A 19,571-nucleotide genomic window follows, 5' to 3' on the forward strand; every position below is an offset into this window, starting at 1 on the left:
GGTCCATGTACTACAGTCTGCCTGTGTTCAGAATTATTCAGATAGTTAGCATGTTTGCTAAAATTAAAATCTGATTGTAAATAACGTAACCACGGGATATATCACTACTATTCTTCCATGAAGGATGAACAATGCATAGTTAGATCCAGCTGACTGAATCAAGACAAACAACAAACTCAAATATTCAAGGGGTGGAGGCATTTCACCTGTTCTTACAGCTTATTATATACTTGACTGAGATTTCACTTGCTAAACTTTATCAATGTGAAAAGTGGAAAAAAGAATTACTAACGGGAATGAAGTTTAATAAAATGTGTGGATCGTGTTACCTTTTGTAAACAAGCATTGATCCTGAAGCCACTTCCGTCTGAGCTGATAAACAAATCCCCTAGAAACGAATCTACAAGAAGAAAAACTAGTTCCCTATATCAGCATTCAGTAAGGACGCTTTAAAAGAGAAAACACTCTCTCTGCTGCTGAGCCTAATACACAGTTAGGCAAGTAGTTGTTTGAAAATTTGACTTAATTGTATGTACAAAGGATGTTACACACTGGCAGTTGATAAATCTTCACCTGGCTAATGCGGTAAGTTTAATCATCTACAGTAATTTGTGTGCATGTATGTAGCATATTTTTGCACTTCTCTTGCATTGTATTTTCTTTACAAATATTTTACTGCCAAAAGTTTCGAGAACAATTCCTTGAGCTTCTACTTAAAACAAACAAACAAAAAAAAGTTTGTTTTTTTTTTTCCTGAAAAGATTTGTCTTTAATCCTATATTTATACAATAAAATTCTATTCACATGACTATCTGGAAGCTCCGTGATAAGTTACAGTACTCTTCATGGGGAAGAGGTGGTTATTTAAAAAAAGCTAAGAGAATGTTTCATTAAACAATGATCAATCTTTTTATTTCATTATGTAGCTTAGAATGTAGCAGAATAGAAATCTTAAAAGGGCCACCAGCCAATACTAGGAAATCTCACAGCAAGAGTATGCAATCATATCTTTGCTCAGAAGTAGGAAATAGTAATAATTTCTCATTATTGTCATTCACAATATATCAATCATGTGAATTTTAGTAAATATCCATTTTAATGAGCACATGTTTTTTTACACTTTATCTATTAAAGAAGAATTAATAGATGCTAACATATCTGTGCCCATTCACTAGTTCTGAAAGACGTTATTCCTATCACAAAGTCACCTCTGTATTTTCTTCCTGAAAACATTTGAATGATTGTGTTCTGCTGGCTGAAAAGGTCTGTAAAAAGCAATATTATGAAGTTGCAAACTTGAAGAAAGCATTTGTTTTTAATAACTTGATAAATCAGTCTCATGGGACTTCAAAACTACTCAAAATATAAATTGCAGCAACTCAAGAAAAAGTCAACATATGTTTGAATAAATCCATGCTAGTAAATAAAAGTGCCCAGAGAAGCCAGGAGTTATGACCATTTCTAAGATTCCTGTTAGCAAAAGAGGCTTATTTTTGAATTAACAATCATGAGTTATACCTTGTACTCTCTGTCCAGTTTTAGAGAGACTTGCCGTTAATGTACCTTAAAAATAGAGCTTAATGAATCATAGAACGTAATATTATTAACTAATCAATCAGCAGGTAAGTTACTTTTATAAACTGTCAAGTTACTTTTATAAACTGTCTTCATTAGTCAATTGACATAATATTTATTACAATATGCTTGTCCTACTGAAAACAAAAATGACAGTGAGTAGACTCACCTTAAATAAATGTTAGATTGCATTTCCTTAAGCTTGCAGCAAGTAATTATTATTTGAACATAAACCATTTAGCAACCAGTAGGACACCCGACAGCTAATGGCTTCACTTACATCCCATGTACAGTAGTGTCACAATCTCTTTTATTGATGGGGGAGTGGCAGCAAGAAGTTAGGTGGCTGCAACATCAGGTTAGCAAAGTTCTTAGTTACATGACTAGTCTTTATCATGTAATTAGTTCTACCATACAACATTGACACTGCTTGCACACTCAAAGCTAGCAACTGTTTAAAGAGCTTGCTGAGATAGGGTCCTGAAGCTGAAACTCTTATTTTAAGAAGGATTCAACTTGCATGCTATGTTTCTGTACTAGTCCATATATCTATGTTATTTTATTTAGATTTTTTTCCATTTGCATATGCTCCCATATTAAATAAAAATGCATACAACAAGTTTCTAAGATCCTTTTCTGATAATGTTTTTATGCATACACAGCTATAAATCTTTATGCTGCAAATAAGGAATGCAGCAACCAAGTTCTCATTATTCTCTGGACCTGAGCAAAGAAAGGTACATCAACGTGGCACTTCTAAATGAGGAAACTGAGCTTTGTGAAGATTTGTCTGGAAGCAGCAGCCCAGAAGATGCTGTCTTCAGTCTCTGTGAAACACAGGAGATATCAGTTTGTATGGATGTCACTATGCCCCCAGGTGACTGCATCCACCCAAGAAGTTACATGGAGTCCTCACTTTTCCTGAAGCTTCCCACAGAGGAGCACGATGAGAACCACCATGCACCTTTCCAGTTTGACCGGCATGCTCTGGCCAGAATTTCCACCTCTCCGACTTTAAGGCGTCTAAGGATGGCCTCTGCCTCACAAACACTGTCATTTCAGGACAGAGCTCTCACGAGCTCTGACACAGCTCAGCTGGGGATTCAAAAGGAATACACTGGCTCTCTGCATCATATTTGTAAAAGTCCACCAAGGTGCACTAAATCTTCCTCACTGTCTTTACCTTCCTGTGTCCATGCAAAATTACTGTCTTCCAAAGCAAAGACTGAAACAACCACAGCAGATCCGGAGTCTGCTGACCCCAGATCAAAGCTACCAAGCCAAAAAGATCCTCTCAGCAATGGGAGTCAAGAAGTGACACTTCAACACTTATGGAAAACCAGCTCTGCTACTCTGCCTGTGAGACTTCCCCATCCCAGCCCTATGCAGCAGGAAGGTGTCCAGGTAAGGAGGACAAGATGATGCAACTTCTTTTTCAGCCTTGCAAGTTCAGTCATGGCCCACTGCATAAAAAAATCCACTGTTCTTAACCAGAACTGCAACCTGACCTGTGCTCCATTCCCATAAAAGACTAATTTCTGATCTCATCAGGAAGGCAGATTTGTCCTTCCAGTTCAACAAGAGACCATGGCTCCAGCCACGCCTCTTGGAGACCAAGTCGGCTTAGTCCATTCCTATGCTTGGCCATGCTTTCTCACCTTTCTGTGGTTGCAAACTGCTGCTCATCCATCCCATATTAGTCCAAGGACAAAGCAAAAGGAACCACATAAGCCAGCTTTGCTGCTAGGAGAAAAGCCCGTAGACCTACTCTCTTGGCCTTGCATTACTTGCACAAACAAATATAGTTTGACTGTATCCTCATGCAGAGCACTTAAGCACATGTTTCACTTTACTACCTCGTTAGTTTTGTGCCACAGACCAAAAGCTTTTTTTCCCTATCAGTCAAATACAGAAAACATTCTGGATGTCAAATGAATCTGCTCCTTTCTCCATAATAGAAGAGTAATTAGCCAATGTCTACGTTTACGCATTATATTCCTCTTAACAAATCAGATTGCTTACTTTCTGACGCAATAACAAGAATATCTCACTTTCTTTCAGAAGAGCAGCCTGCCTATAAAAAGGTATGCAAATATTTATTTTATTCTAAGCTGAACTTCTTTATATTTTTAATGGATTTGCTTCCTTCTAAGACAAAGTGAACAGCAAGACATGTATGCATAAGTCAGCTTTAACTTATAGATCTGTTTTTTGAAGTGCCTGTCGCCAGCATGTTATACTGAACTTCTTAGTGAGATTTTCCTTCAAAGGTGGCCCTCTCCCTGGCATGTTTAGCTATATTTCACATAATATTTCAGTGGGACGATCTGAGAGCTCTGCAGAGGGAACTAACTGCCGAAAGGTCTTGCTGTAGAGATTAACAGTGTCAAATTTCAGCAGCTGAAGAATGTGAAACATCTCATAATCTTGAGCGACATTCTTCAAAACTTTGTGGGAGGAAAAAGGCAGCAAAGAATCTAGCAGAACAGCTCGATATTGTTCTCATATATGAGAAAAGCAGATCCAGGATTGCTGCTGGATGAAGGGATTGTTAATCCTACAAACTAAGAAGAATACTTGAATTTTATAAGCCGTTAGTGCATGTACTTTCTGTTGAGATAAGGTGCTACATACCACAGATTTGTGCACTGAGTGGCATTAAGCTCTTACGAGCAGTTTTCAGAAAGTAAAATCTTGATTAAAAGCGAGTTTGATTCAGCCACGTTTGTTTCCTTAAGACATTCAAATATTTATAGAAAGGAAACAAAAATAAATTTGTTTGGTCCCCAAACAGCAAGGAAGTAGCAACTAGTACCTCCTTTAATAACAACACCTCTCTCACTGATAGTGCAATGTTCATTTTATTGCCTGATCCCCTAGAAGCTTTCAGGTGGGGCACATAGGTGAGTCAGGTAAGTTAAAAGCACTAGCACTAGCACTAGCACTAGCACTTGGTCAGCAAGGCTTAGGGAACCTAAGGCAGAAATAGCCTCACCATCCCATATAGTATTTTACTCTCTAAGGCCGTTGATATCAGTAGTTGAGCTGTAACTCTTTTTCCGAATGTTTACTCATTTGTCAGGCAAAAGATTTATTATAAACAGCCGGTGGCCAACAGATCTGTCTTTCAAGTAGGTTTGTGTTTGGGAGTTGTGGGGGTGGGAGCCGGCTGATACAGTCCATGAGTCAGCACACGGTGCAATTCCTTAGACAAGGCTTAACAGACATATGTGCCTCTGAAACGATGTGCTCACTGCACAAGAGCTTTCCCAGATTTTCTGAATTGCTGCAATTTCCATCTCACCTTTTAGCCTTTTGAACTTACAGTAGAAAGAGGGAGAGAGGGAAGGAGATATTGTGTCTCAGTGTAAAAACAGTCCACACCTACTGCGGGAATAGCCTGCTCTGATCCAACTCAAAACGGAAATACATAAGCAGAAGCCACTGGTAGGGTGAATAGTTGTGAGATCTGTAGCTCAGTTCAGGTGAGAAATTGAAGAAGACTGAATACAAATGTTTAACATTCTCCTGTTTAGTCATTTAGTGCACATACATACCTTCTCTTGGTGTAACTTGTCTGGCAGCTTTGGAGGGAACGCAGTATATGTCAGCTAAGGCATTGGCTCTCGACAGCCATCTGGATACATTTTAAAATCAAGAAATCACACAAGGAACATCACAAGCTTTGTGTCATGATCATCAGCAGGAAGGATTGAGAAAAGGAATTTGGGATGACGTATTACAGTTTCTATTTCTTGTCCTGGCCAATATTAGAATATGCAGAAATGTTATAACAAAAATCACTAGTTTCTGCTTTAAACTTTTTTGTCAAGTTAAATAGCTGAATTTGGTCCAAGGTGTGGGCAAGGACTGTATTCAGCTCCTCATTTATCTAAATCATTAATCTAACTCCTTAACAGCTAATCCCTTATTATCACAGCCAGAGAAAACTGCTGAAATGTCAGATTATTCTTTCCAGTTAGAAATAAATTGGCACAATTGGCAGCTCTGTTCCAACACTGCCTCATAGATCATCCAAAAGACCTTACAGGATAAAGACATACCTCCATCCTTCAGTTTTAATAAGCATCTCTTCTCCTTCTTCTCAGGCTGTACTTTCAAAAGCCTTTCTTTAAGCAACAATTCTGATTTTAAATAGCCCTCCTTCACGCAGCCTTCAGTCCATTATGCCAGGACATCCCTGTTAGCATGACAAGGTGCTGAGTTGATGCTGATTAAAAATAATCAACCAAAACAAACAAACAAACAGCACCACAGCAGCAGCACAGAGAGAGGGATATGTGGTGGAGACAGGGTGAGATGCTGAAGTCAACACTGCGACTGAAGGAAATGTTGATAAAACAACACTTTCAATTTATTATGAACTCATTTTCTCCTTGCCCAATTCAGTATGCCAGAGACTGGATGCAAAACCAGATCACACTCCTTCCTACAGGCATCCTGTAACTAATAAGGAGTTCATTTTCAATGAGTTGAAAGAGCTGGACTTGTCTGTCCTGAAGTCCTCTTCTTCCCCTTTTAATATCTAACACAGCAGCAAAATGCTATGCTACCCCTTTGAAGTAGGGAGTCCAAACACCCTCCCTTAGCCCCTTTGGTGGCAACGTCATCACCTAGCAGCTATCTCAGTTTAATACTGTGACTACCCTGTAACGTTGATCTTTGCGACCTCTTCAGTTGTTTTGGTTCTCATATGTGAAGTACTCATTTTAAAAATACAGATATTACTTAGTTAAGGGGATTGATATAGATGTCTGTTCCCTGTGACATCTAAAGGTCTAGTTAGACTAAGATTATAAATCTATCAGGATACAGATCTTTAAAGAGCAACCAGCTGAAACTTTCCCTGCCCTAGCAACAGCTGTATACCCAGGATTTTTATTTCCCCAGACCCTGACTTTCTTCAACATCTTTAATAATTTCCAGTAACTTTGTAGTACACACCTCTGACATTATCTTGTTGGGCAAAACAAGCAGATTTAAAGGAGGAATCATTGCACAAATATCATCTCCTCTTGCGATCAAGTCATCCCTAAGGCACGAAACACTTCTTTCACTCAAGAGCTTCAGCATCCTGCCCCTTGTAAGAAAAACAAACACAAACTAAAGAAAAAAGCAAAGCTACAGGATCGCCAGGCATGAAAAAAATGGAAACATGTTCCATCCAGATTCAAACACTGACAAATTGTACTGCACAGCACTCCAGTAGTTTCATTTCTCCAGTAAAACCAATAAAAACATCTAAAGAACCTAAAATCTCTACAGGCATCAGGCCAGATGATCACAGATACCTGTATCTGTACCTTCACCTATCAAGGATGCGTACATAATTGAGGCACATAAGCCATTAATCATCCCAGGCATGTCAGACTGCAAGGGAATATTGTAGATATGCATCCAAGTGACCTTAGCATGCTCCCATATATCACAGGCTTGCATACCTATGTGAATAACTCGCTTAGATGTAAGTATCTCTGAAATTCAAGGCCTTCCTGATTTAGGAAAATAACAGCATTTAACTCATTTACAATGAAACTGTGCTACCCATTATTTATTTTCATAAGTGACTAACCTCCAGCTTCCAGACATATTTCAAAACTAAGGTTGTCTAGATACTTAAAGGATCAGTAATACACTGACAAATTTTATTGTGAATTGAATCTGAAAGAAATCTCCTAAATTTCACAGCGTAGCAGTTACAACTCTTAGAATTATCCTTGTACTATATTTCGGCATCTGGCTTGTATAATACTCCACTTGTCCAAGAGGTTACATAGAGGTTACCTACAGCTTTCTCTACGGTTAGGAGCAAATCTTTCCTTTAGATCAGACAATTAGATTGGGTTACCTAAGGTAATTGCAAGCAACATCACTGTCAGATCATAATAGAGAGCACGGTCTCCCTTTCCCACTATACCTATTAAAACCTAGCTCTCAGCCTCATCAGAATCCATCTGCCAGTCAGTAAGTTGCCAGGTGACCTTTTGTGCACTTAAGGAGAAAAAATACTTGCAAAGTTTCACATCAAACATTGACAAGTGACTAAACAGTCACAGCAAAGTTCCTGCCTAGGCAAAAAGCAGTAAGAATTATGCTTTACTGACCAAGAATACCACACACAATAAATGGTAACTATATATATTATATATATATACACATACGTGTATGTATATATGTATCTATGTATACATGCTTGTACATACATGCATACCTGACACCTGCACTCCCAGCTAACTCCCTTCTACTAACAATAGCTACTTAATTACTGACTCTTTAAAATCTGACACTGTCTTTATGCATCACTAAATTGAAGAAAGCAGAGCAGCAGCTGCAGATGCCAGTTACCTTGCAACAGTATGCTAACACCGTTAATTAGGTATTGGTGTGAGTTATTAGCAAGTTCCCAAAAGGTTTTGAAATACACCAATAATTTCTGTGTTTGAATGCAAGCAGCCTCTGCCTCAAACACACCTTTGGATACAGAATGCCTGTGCCACTTAACTTGATGGATCGACGTCCTGGACAATGCCCTCCGTTCATAACAGCAACAGTTGGAAAGAGCCATTTGTCTCCAGTCAGCAAGGCTGCTAAGCCATATTATATTCCAAATACAAAATTATTTGAATTATTAGAAACTACTCCTGAACGATTTAGAAAGGAAATAGAGCAAGCTAGCCAAAAGGCGATTATAAAAAAGTGTTTGAACTGTTATGCTAATATGCTATCTTTTCTTGAAATCATCAGTTGTATGCAGGTCAAAAGCACTGACAATCCATATATCAGCTATGGTCATGGTATTTAACTGCCCATTTAGACTCCAGAGCCAAAACATAGATTTAGAAACCTTCACTCACTTTTTGCCTAATCTTAGAAGCACCTAGGAATTTCCTATGTTTAAATTCTCTATGTTCCTATCTCCTGAGACAAGCCTTGCCCATAAGCCCCTCTGTCTCAACAGCACTCTACAGCTGAGAGTAAAAGATAGGTAGGTAGGTTGATCACTGAGGTTTTCAACTCACTGAAATTACTGGCTTCTTTTAATACCTTATGTGGTACCCTTGTGATTAGGAGTTTTTTAAGCTCATTTCCTCACATGCCGGTGAGGAGCACTTCAGAAGTTTCCTCTACCATAAGGAGGGGAAAGCGATTAAATGTGCCGTGGTCGCATCCCACAGATCAGCTGATCGCAGGCGCAGTTCTGTCGTGGTGAGTCTGCCCGGACTTGAGGTGTTCCCCGGAGACCTCCTCATCTCGGATGGTGCCATGGACTATCTGCCCCCTGCGGCCCTGCTGCTGAACACAGGTCAGACACAGGCTGGAGTGTGCCCATCTCAGCCCCGTTAAAGCCACAACTAAGGTCCATGCGCACATGGGGTCAGGAGCAAAGACCAGTACCATGACAATGTGGGGGGACTCAGATCGCCTCCCTCCTCCGCAAAGTTGGAGCAACCAGAGCCCAGGGCAGGATCTCCATCAGAAATTACAAATTCCTACCTACCAGCTTTAAGCAGAGGGAAGGGTGTGCCTCATGACAGCCTTTCAATTAGCGCTCTGATCACAAAGCTTGTAGACCCAACCCATGGCTACAGGTTGCCACGAAACCTTCCAATGTTCATATATAGACCTGCAAGCAGTTTCCACAAATATCTATTGTGGAATATAGCACAGTGTTCAGTGTGATTGCCAATGACCACAAGATGCTTGTGACTGGAAATATAAGTTTTCCTCAAAAAAAAAAAAAAATCAAGGGCACAACAAGCAGTTTCACAGAAGCAGACAAGCTAGTCTTCCTCAAAAGGGTGGCCCAGGCCCCAAAAACCGAGAGAGGAAATTTTGGACTGTGACTGCTAGTCTCACATAGGCCTGAAGGTAGGTAGTACAATTTCAGAAAAGAGCATTTTGTTCCAAATTTCTTACCGAGCAAACTCAAACCCTGCCATGCACTCCTTCATTTAGATTCCCAGCTTTCTCTGCGCCTCACTAAGTAAAATAAATTATATCTGCACCATGGTGCCTAACACTGCTATAGGTCTGAGGCTTAGGCTATTTAGGGTTGTTTATTCAAAGAGCTTTAGAGCTGTGATCCCACGAACGTCTCTCCCTAAAGAGACTGCTCTGTATAGACAACGGTACGTGCACTGCTATAGCAATGTTGTTAAATTCACAAAAAGTGCGATAAGAATTTGCATAGAGCCAAGACACCACTAACGAGCAGACATAGCCTAATTCTTCCTGCAAAGCAACAAAGACCTTTAAGAAGTAAAGTATGATGCCTTTTCCCATGTTAAGAATTGACAATCATATGCTGATCATCTGCAGCAAGTGGGAGTGTTTAGCATTAGCCAAGATCCCGTCACAGATGGACATCACGTTTGCTGAGAGGATCCCAGTTCAATAGCCTTAATAGTTTTTAAGTCTGGTGCACAAACTGCCTAAGCAGAACTGTTAAATTTGAGCTAAATACAGTATAGTATATCAGGCTTCACCTAAAAGAAAATAACTATTCTCTTCCGACTATCTGTTTCTTTACTGATAACACATTTGTTTTACCCATTAGAGTCCAAAAAGCCAAGGTGGCCATTTGCCAAAAGAGGAATTGTGAGTATTACACCATATGTTTGTTTGGTTTTTTTTTTCGCTTGCCCTAACTTTGCCTCCTCACAAAACTAACTAGGTAAAGAGTTACTACTTTCCTGCCTTGGGGAAAGGCAGGTGAACTGAACATAGTAGCCTTCACCCTAGTGCCTAGAGCCCACCAGGTCGTAATCCGTAACTAAGGTAGGGTGGGTCGAACATGCCCACCACCGCCCTGCGTGTGACCCATGTGGCAGCTCCCGCAAGTCCCCCCCCACCCCAGCATCACCTCCCAGCTAGCACCTGTGGACTGGGGCACGGGTAGCTCAGTCGTGCCCTTGCTTTGCTTACACCAGCATAAAGTTTCATTTGTGAAAATGCATTTGCTGGTGCATTGGTTAAACACACATCTATGTGCATACACACACATATACACACACATCATTACAATATTGTATCTGCTCCATTTCAAGTCATTTTACAGAACTGAAAGTTCAGCTTAAGTTGTGAATTTCAAATATTATAATCAAACACATATTTCAGAACGGGCTTGAGTTCAAATTCAGTCAACACAAATCCAAGAAGTGCAACCACATAGATCCAGAAAGCAGATAAAACATAGTCAAATACCTTAGAAGTCTAAGATCACAGCACTACATTTGGGGTGGCGAATATTCATTAAACCTTGTGCATGGCACTGCTGGTTTGAAAAACAAAACAAAATAAAAACAAAACCAATTGGTTTTATTTCATGACCCCTCACACACACAAACTCTGCCTGCTCTTTGTCAAAGCTCGTTTCACAGAGACTATTCTACAGCTGTCCAGAGGAGCTTTATGACTATGTTGCTCAAATCAAAAAAAAAAAAAAAAATCCAAGATTTGTATACATAAGATGATAGGTGAGGGAAGAATTAAATTTTAAGTTTTGTAGTCCCATACTTCTGACTGCGCTGAAGGAAACAGAATCCCATTATTTGTCTTATATTCTCAGGGTAGTCCATCGTCTGTTGCTATACCAGTGATTAGCTCTGCCAAAGGATTGTTGTGTTATATAAATAAGCTCTTATTTACACAACCACGTATCTAAGCCACTTGCTCACCCCACCCATAGCTATAAATAAACCTGCCATCCCTGTCTCATACACCATGAGTATCAATCACCATCAATCAAACACCGTGATTTCCAAATAAGAGGAAATCAGAGTGTTGGAGGAAAGCTCCTTGCAGATCAGCCCAAGGTTAATGAACTGAAAAAAATCTCTTACTGGTCTTTAAAATATTGTATAAATTAAGGGTTTTTCTGTTTTTTTGTTTTGTTTTGTTTTGTTTTTTTGTCATTAACCAGAGTAAGGACAAACAGAAGCAAGCATCTGATCTGGAAAACTGTCTTTCAACTGTTAAGATCATAGATTTCATCACATATGAATTTTGCCATTTTAAGGTATCAAAAGAATTAGTACCAAAGAAGCTATCTAATTAAGCTCTTAAAGATGAGGATAAAACTTTTGTGTTCTTTTTAAATTACCATTTTTCAACATAGTAATCTGAATATGAAAGCTATCTGCAAAATTAGTGCATAGGCCTAAAGTATAAATTCAGTGTTTGCGGTGGAGGGGTGGGGGGGACGCGAGTGTGGTTACAAACTTATCAGGAGCCCTTGCAGCCCCCGCAGCTTTGCCAGGCTCGCAGACCCCACAGTTTGAGGCGGACAGAGGTACCTTCCTCATCGAGAGGCAGCAGCTCCCGAATCGATGCTGTTGGCAGTGCCTGCAGTACACAGGAGAGAAACTGCAGCCCTGCAGGCACCCAAAAACAGCTGGAGGAGCTGCTCCGGGCCCATTTAGCCAAACAGGACAAGGTCATCCCCATTGCTGCTGCACTAGAGAGTGCTGCTTGTGAAGCAAGGCTGGGAAGCAAGAAACCTGTCTTATGAGCAAGCATCTCTGAGTCATCTTTACCAGATGCCCTGGGACCTACTAGGTGATTTCTCTAGGACTAGAGCCTCCAGGGTACTCTAATAGCTAGAAAACACAGATCCTGCATTCAAGTGCCACTTTGATTCTCAAAGCCGTCAGTCAGCTTCAGCTTGATCCTATAGGCAACTAATACCTCATGTTTCTAGCGAGGGAGGTGCACCAAGATAATGCCCCATTCCCCACTACCTGGGTGCTCAGAGCCTCAGCACAGGCACAACTCCTGCGATCCCCCAAAAATAGCTTCTCAAGGAAGAGGGAAGAACAACTATTTGAGTGGGCTCTGACCCCAACAGCAAGCTCAGAGCAGATATGACTCATAAATGCACCCCTCAGGCTTCTTGGGCAGAGTCTATACACTCACGGAGTGGATTAAAAACCAATAATAATAAAAAAAGAAAGAGCCTTTAATCCACATTCCACCCAATTTGGATTAGGGATGTGAACTCAGGTAACTAACATCCTGTGATCAGCCATAATTAGTAGGCTATTGGACACCCAGGAGCCCTTTTCTTCTCAAACAGGCAGCACCTAAACCAGATCTGCTGGAGTTTGGGCACAGGCTTCTACACAAGGAGAGCCCATGCAGAGGGCAATGCCTGATGGCCAAGTTCAGTCGCATCAACCTCACCAAAGCCCCTCTGCCTAGACAAACTAGGCTCGCAGCATGTTGACCTAGCCAATGGAAACATTAAGTTTAGGCAACCAGGGTCATATTCAGATAATCCAAATCCAAGCTAACCTCCACGCCCAATCCTTTTCTTTTCGACACTATGCTATTATATCCACTTCTCCATATACTGGTTTGTTGAGGATTCCTGCCAGGTGCCTGACTGGTATGTCAGAGTCCTACTGGGGAGCAGGGCAGTGAGGCTGTAGTAGCTGTCCACTCCAGGACTGAACAAAATGTATCCAGGTACCTTTGAAGACCTAGTCCTTTGGTACCTTGACTTAACCTTCTGGAAAACAGGAACCTATCATTCATCCTTGCTTTCCAGCAGCAGCAGCATTACAGTTTAAACTCATTAGCATCTGCCAGCTGCCCATTGTGCTTTGTTTCGTTGTTTTGTTTTTTTAAACAGCATCCTACAAGTGTTACTGACAAATTCAATGTGTCCATATAATAAGTATTTATCAATAAAAAAGATGATATTTTACCTTTTAAAAGGAATCCTTAAGCTTTGGACAGACTCATTAATACTGGCAGCCAGGATCTTTAAAAGGGCAAATAGATCGTAAGGTTTTTTGCATCAACTGCTTCAAACTTTATGCAATAGTCAGTTATTCTTCTTTTCCTCCTCAATCAATAGAATAAATCTTGGCATGAATTTATAAAGGCTCAAGAGATTGAGCAGAAAGATGCCGACAGCAGATTAGAAGTAAAGAAAGAAGCCGCCGTGTGGGAACTGTTCACAAGTGAATGCACTTACTTTCTGGATCATTTGCTGGTTCTCAAGACGGTAACTTCAGATTTCCTTTCTCAAAAAAGATAAAACATTGTTTGTCCTTCTGTCAGCATGGCAGACAAAGCTGTCCGTAACCTTTCGTTTAGTGTCTACAGGGAAATGACTAACAACCTTACTATTTCTCCCACCTGGTCATCCTATTTCCACAAGTCCCTTTGTGTGTGTTTTTTTAATCTTCTTGATGGTATCTCTTCCGCTGGACATCATTTTCAGTGCTTTGCAAACAAAATCTGATTGCAGAACTCTCCAATAGTTTCAGCTGATATTCTGCTATCAGATCACTGACTCTGAACTTAAGCCACTCTCCAAGTGGCTTAAGCCTATAACTTACTCTTGCCTTAACTTCACACAGATAGGACAAAAGAGCTGTGATTAGATTATCCTGACTAGAGCATGAAAACCCCAGAGCTGAGTAGACCTGGAATTCTAATATTGCACAAAGAAAAATAAGCAAGCAAGAAAGCAAACAACTCTCCTCTCCCAAGTTGTCTGTATCCTGGTAAATTTTAATAGCTTTGAAAGACAGACAAGAATATTACACAGTTTCACCATTTACATTTAACATACATCAAAAGTGAGTGTACCTGTTTAAAAGAATGAAAGCTTCTCTATTATTTTTCCCTTATCTTGCATAGACAGTTTCAGCTTTCTTGTTACACAAAGGAAGAATAGATAAAATTATTGAAATGCTTCCAATGTTACTGAAGAATTAGTTCAGGCAGAACAGAAAGTACTGCAAAATGAAGGGAATAAAGGCAGAACTAAGGTTAATGCCATCTTGGTAGGGCAAAACCCTAAGGGGAAGGAGAGGGAAGGGCAAGAAGCAGACTAGCTATGGTCACCAGGCAGGATCGAAATGTCCGTCCTTCTGGATTGTTTGCTCAGAGATCTGAGTTGATAAAAGACACATGGAGCCCTGGGAAGCATGAGGATAACAAAGACATGCAGGGCCCTTGGCGAGTCTGATGTAGGAACCTACAGAGGTACCTTAGTCAGCCCTGCATGACCCGTGAACAACACACTATTCAGTCGGCTTCACAAATTATCCTGCCAAAGAAAAATTCCAGCGAGCTTGGGTATTCAGTTTTACACATAGCTGCTAGTCTGAGTGCTTCTCACTATAGAAATATCCCACTGATTTTAACAAATCTCCATGACGTACTTTCAGACCTCTGTAAATCCCCTTTAAGCTCTCAGGTCAACTATTAACAGCAGCTGAGGAATTTTGCAAAGCTAAGCACACACTCTCACCAACTCTTCAATCTTAGCACCTGAATGATAGTTTTTTTCCAATTAATATCTTTTCACAGACAAAAAATATCTGCTTTGTAATCTACACTTTTCAAGCCTTTTTCAGATTTCAGTCATATTTAGCACAGCTCTAAGGTCACAGTCAAAGCTTAGGTAATATAATATCTTAAGCAGTCAATAAAAATACCTGTAGTGCTTATTCAGTATGGTTTAACAGAGCAAGCCAAAGAAAAACCTACATAAGCTCTCCACTAACCTTAATGATTTGCTATTCCATCAAGTTTTTTCTCTTCCATACTAACTCTGAACAGTATACATAGCAGTAGATGCATGGCTTAGTAAGGAAAGCATTTACAAAAGCCATAGAAACCTGTAGCTCCTACAACTTTGTTCCTAGTAGCTCCTGCATGCAGATCTGTGGGGACTCAGTGGCCCCTGTTCAGGCATAAAATATGGTAGAGACAGCGCTGCCTCCATCGTGGCTTCACAGAGACCCCAGGGCCTTCATTCATACCTTCCTCCTCACCCAGAGCTCAACATTTAGCCTTCAGGCAGGCCAGGAAAAGTTTCTCAAAATGTTATCTTCTGCATCCCCCCACATCAAGTGACAATTGCAGGAGAATTGTAAGGGAGATAGGTACTTTTCACAAAAATTACTAGATACATTAAATTGGAGAAAATAGTAAATAACATGGATTTGTTTTATTTTTATAGATATTTATGAACACGCTAAAATACCTGCAGAGTAATGAATTTCTGTTGGATGTGGATTTGTGGAGACTTTTCGCAAACTTAGAGGAGTTAAACAAGGTGAGAAAAAAGTGCAAGTCTTACTGAGAACAAAAAGCCAGCAGCACAGCGCATGGAGACAAGAAACTGTCGGTAGAGTTTCTATCCAGATTCAATGCCTGCATTTGGAACTTGGTTCAAATAATAACTTTCTCCTTCATTTCTCTTTGGCATATCCTGGCAGTCAGGTTTCATCAGTGCAAATTGTTCTGATGTGCCTCCAGCAATAGATACACAGGCATCTGAACATGGGAGATAGCTTATTTGACATATTTCTGAAGTAAACATGGTGCAAAGAGTTTGAGATTAGCTCTCAAAAGTGGAGCCCTTTCGGATGGATTTGTCAGGGTAAATATCAACTGTAAAATCATTACAGCAAAACAGTAAGAATAGCAAAATAAATGCATTAACAAGGTTCCTTTCTCAAACTGGTGGCACAAAAGATGTGCTGCTTATTACAGTACTCTAGCGGAATAATGGAGAAAAAAGGAAATTACCACCCCTCTCCAGCCAGGATTTCTCTAGGTATGGTGGACTATCTCAGATACATACCCAAGACTGTGTATTGATATGCTGCTTACCCTCCAGCTTCTAGGAGAAGGGAGAAGATGAGGTTTGGCCATGATGTGCTGCGGCTCTTTGCTGCTTGTGGTCAGCTTCTGGGAGGCCATTTTCAGCTACTGAAAGCTAAAAAGTGGCCCATAATCCAAAATAGCCTTTACATAGCATAAGAATCAAAACAGAAGTATTTCTTATCTTTAGAGGTATGCAGTGAAACAAAATAGGTCATTTCCAGTACCACTGTTTTACAGGACTACGAAGGTGAACACAACACCTCCCCCAAAGAGGGAAGTGAATTTTGGAAGGGTCTCTTCAGTTCCATACGCTGAATGACTGCTCTCATGAAATCCTCTCATATGCCCCAAGCAAACTGTTTACATCAAGTTGTTTCCCTCTTAATGTTACACCCTTACCTTAACAGCTAGCATCCCACTTTTTTGCCAAAACAAGAGCAGCAAAGCTCTTCAGAGTAAGGACTCTGAGGACAACTAGCCAAAACCCAATAACTGATCACACATCAGGTGAGCTGCAGCGAGTGACCGCATGAGCACGCGGGGAAACTCAAGGAAAGACATTTTAGCCAAAGCATTTCGCCTTGCACTTGTGGTGGACCAAGACCACATTAAGGGTCAGCTACTAGAGAGTTCAGTCAATGTGTAGTTTCTGATCCTTTCATGCTTGCTTAAAGAAGGGAATGACCTGTATTGCTATGAGCTATGTAGGGAATAGGACTATTTTTAATATATTTTAAGTTTTTAATGTATTTTCCACTTTCCTTTTCTATTTTATTATCCTTATTAATGAGGATGACAAATGATCATTTATTATGCATGCCTGCATATAAGATAGCAGTCAAATGGAGGAAAAAAGCAGCTGTTCTCGATAGTGTTTTACGCCTTTTACAGCATGCACTTCTGGATAGCCGGCTGAATCAATAAGGAAATGCATGATTTAAAAGGCATAACATGCACCCTTGTCAGAATGAAAGGAAAATGTTGCTACTAAGAGATTCCAGATAATGTAACATAGTAAATTAGGAAAGTTTTTTTTGGAAGAATTTCTGTGCCTGAGCAAGGTCAGGACAGGCTGCAGACAGGCTTGAGCTATTGAAGGCATGTTAATGAGGGCCTGGAAGAGAGTTCAGACACACCTGATGGCCCTCGGATGGGCTGGACTGCCATACGTTCAGCCCGTGCCTGCCCCTGCTCCCATGGGCAGGGTAAGGGACAGTTTGGACCCCTACCACCATGCTGAGCCTCTGCAACTTTGTCTTTGGGACTGACCCAAAATGTTGGCCTAAAGCTGAGTCTGGTCATGAGTTTTCAGGCAAATACTGTGTTCGGGAAGCAACTGTGAGCTTAGGAGCAGGCTTGCACCCACAGGTGACTGACAATGTGGGCACCTTTGGAATCAGCTGCAACCATTTTTAAGAGTAACTTCTTAAGGCAGCTTTTGCATCTTACACTTAATAGAAATTTCCCTCACCTCCCATACCACGAAACAAACTCACGCTATCTCTTTTCCAAATGTCTGTGAAGACTTCTTTAATTGTCACAGCTCTGTCACATACAATCAGTATTTTCTAGTACATACCATTCATTTATTGTAATTTTCTGTGCTGATTTGTGTTAAATACAGCTGCTACCCTAAAATAAGTTTAAATGGAATAACTGTAATCTTGTTTCAAAGCTTTTGTCATATGGCATTATCATGACGTAAGTGGGTATTTTCATAGATTTGCTTTAGCCTCTGACTAATTAAAGCACTTTGGTTGCAATTCAGAAGCTAATTCCGTCAATGTCAGAGAAAGAAGCATTGGGGCCCCATTAGGTCTGGAGTCTTTGGAGAGACCAGAGGTGGGAAAGAATGTTGTTTTAAACTTAGCTTTAGAAGATCAGTCATGCTAATTTCTCTTTTCCTCCCTTACCTAGATGAGTCTCAGTTTTGTAAGCAGTTTTTTTGAAATTGTGAAGGAGTGTGTCAACAGCTCAGAATCGTCTATGGATTTCATCTCCATACTCAGAAAGGTAACATAATCAAAATTATTCCTGTTTAATCTCAGCTGGTCCTTGCATCAGACAATTTATCCTAGCATGTAGGTGCCTTACAGAAATCAAGTCAGCCAAGGCCCTGCCATGTTTCTCAGCCTCTGTCTTGGGGAGGAGGTACGTGTTTAGGAGCATCTCTTGTCAGTAGAATATTTTTATTTCTATTCATTGACATATTTGAAGGGGTCATGGAAAGGTACTTTTTGGCAGACCAGAAAGTGTTATTTCCTTCTTAGGGAATCTTAGCCCAAACCTCGGGGAAACTTAGTCACCGACATGGCTGAACTTCTCACTTCATGGAAGGGAGTTCCCTGACTCCAGACCCCAGCCGGATAGCTGCTGTCCCCTGCATCCTTGTGCTTCACCAGGCGGATGCTCCTTTGTGGCCACTTTTTGTTTTTCCTGAAGATTAACTGGACTGTACACAGCCCCTTTGAAAAATTTCAGTGAGGATGTTTACCTCACCCTAAGACCCACCCCGGAGCACTGGTTTGAAGTTACCTCCTACTCACAGCTGACATGAGGGCTTTTATTTTCTTCAGAGGAAATCATAGCTCCATTGCATCAGTGCCATTTGCCTAATGCAAATGAAAGACTCAATGCAGTGGGTGAAATCCTGGCCCCATAAAGTCAGTGGCTACATTTCTGCTGATTGCACTGGGGGGAGACTCTTGCTCTCTGGTTTAGCTATGTGTTGTCACTGTGCCTAAAGGCCCGTGCACATCTAAAGAGCATACGCCATAAAGCATTTCCTCTGCATTTTCCTCTGCATGCGTCCCTCCACCCTGCTTATTCACGCCAGATGTCTTCCCTAGCTTTCCTGCTTCTTTCTTGTTTCCCCTACTGTCTATCTGAAAAGATCTTTACTTCAGGGATCTGATCCACAAACGTATTTAAGTGCCTAATTAAGAGATCAATGGGATTAAAATCCTTCGTATACTTTGGCTTGTGTCTGCTAAGGGAGGGGCACAGAGGAAGCTCACTGCCTACTACCTTGCCACTGCCACACACTGCACCCCAACTCCTTTGGGCAGTCTGCACGGTAAATGAGAGAGTGACAACAATGTCCCGGGGCTCTCCTACGTATGTAGTATCTCCTGCACGGCTTTCCAATGACTGAAGGGTGGGAACTATTAATATAGATGGGAAATCAGTGGGTTTGTCATTGTAATAGCTGGACCTGAAATTCTTCTAGCGGTAGACACCATTAGAAAACTTCTGGAAAAATGCTAAGATAGACACTATCCTGAGGTTAGGGTTTTAAAGGGGGCAGGAGGCTAGAGCCTGGCTTCCCACTCCCACTAGCTCTG

General features: G+C 40.8%; 1 protein-coding gene across 1 annotated transcript in view; it reads left to right on the top strand.

Annotated features, from left to right (window-relative positions):
- The first annotated feature begins 214 nt into the window (after positions 1–214).
- PLEKHG7 (pleckstrin homology and RhoGEF domain containing G7) overlaps positions 215–19,571 on the top strand; it is a 40,041-nt gene continuing 20,684 nt past the window's right edge. The window contains exons 1-9 of the mRNA XM_068937270.1: positions 215–585; positions 2,238–2,979; positions 3,637–3,659; positions 8,772–8,899; positions 10,154–10,194; positions 11,519–11,614; positions 13,457–13,606; positions 15,578–15,673; positions 18,145–18,240. Of these exons, the coding sequence (XP_068793371.1) occupies positions 2,266–2,979; positions 3,637–3,659; positions 8,772–8,899; positions 10,154–10,194; positions 11,519–11,614; positions 13,457–13,606; positions 15,578–15,673; positions 18,145–18,240 (1,344 nt within the window). The 5' untranslated portion in view covers positions 215–585; positions 2,238–2,265. The remainder of the gene's footprint in view (positions 586–2,237; positions 2,980–3,636; positions 3,660–8,771; positions 8,900–10,153; positions 10,195–11,518; positions 11,615–13,456; positions 13,607–15,577; positions 15,674–18,144; positions 18,241–19,571) is intronic.

This window comes from Struthio camelus, chromosome 1 (assembly GCF_040807025.1).
Source record: "Struthio camelus isolate bStrCam1 chromosome 1, bStrCam1.hap1, whole genome shotgun sequence".
Lineage (NCBI taxonomy): Eukaryota > Metazoa > Chordata > Aves > Struthioniformes > Struthionidae > Struthio > Struthio camelus.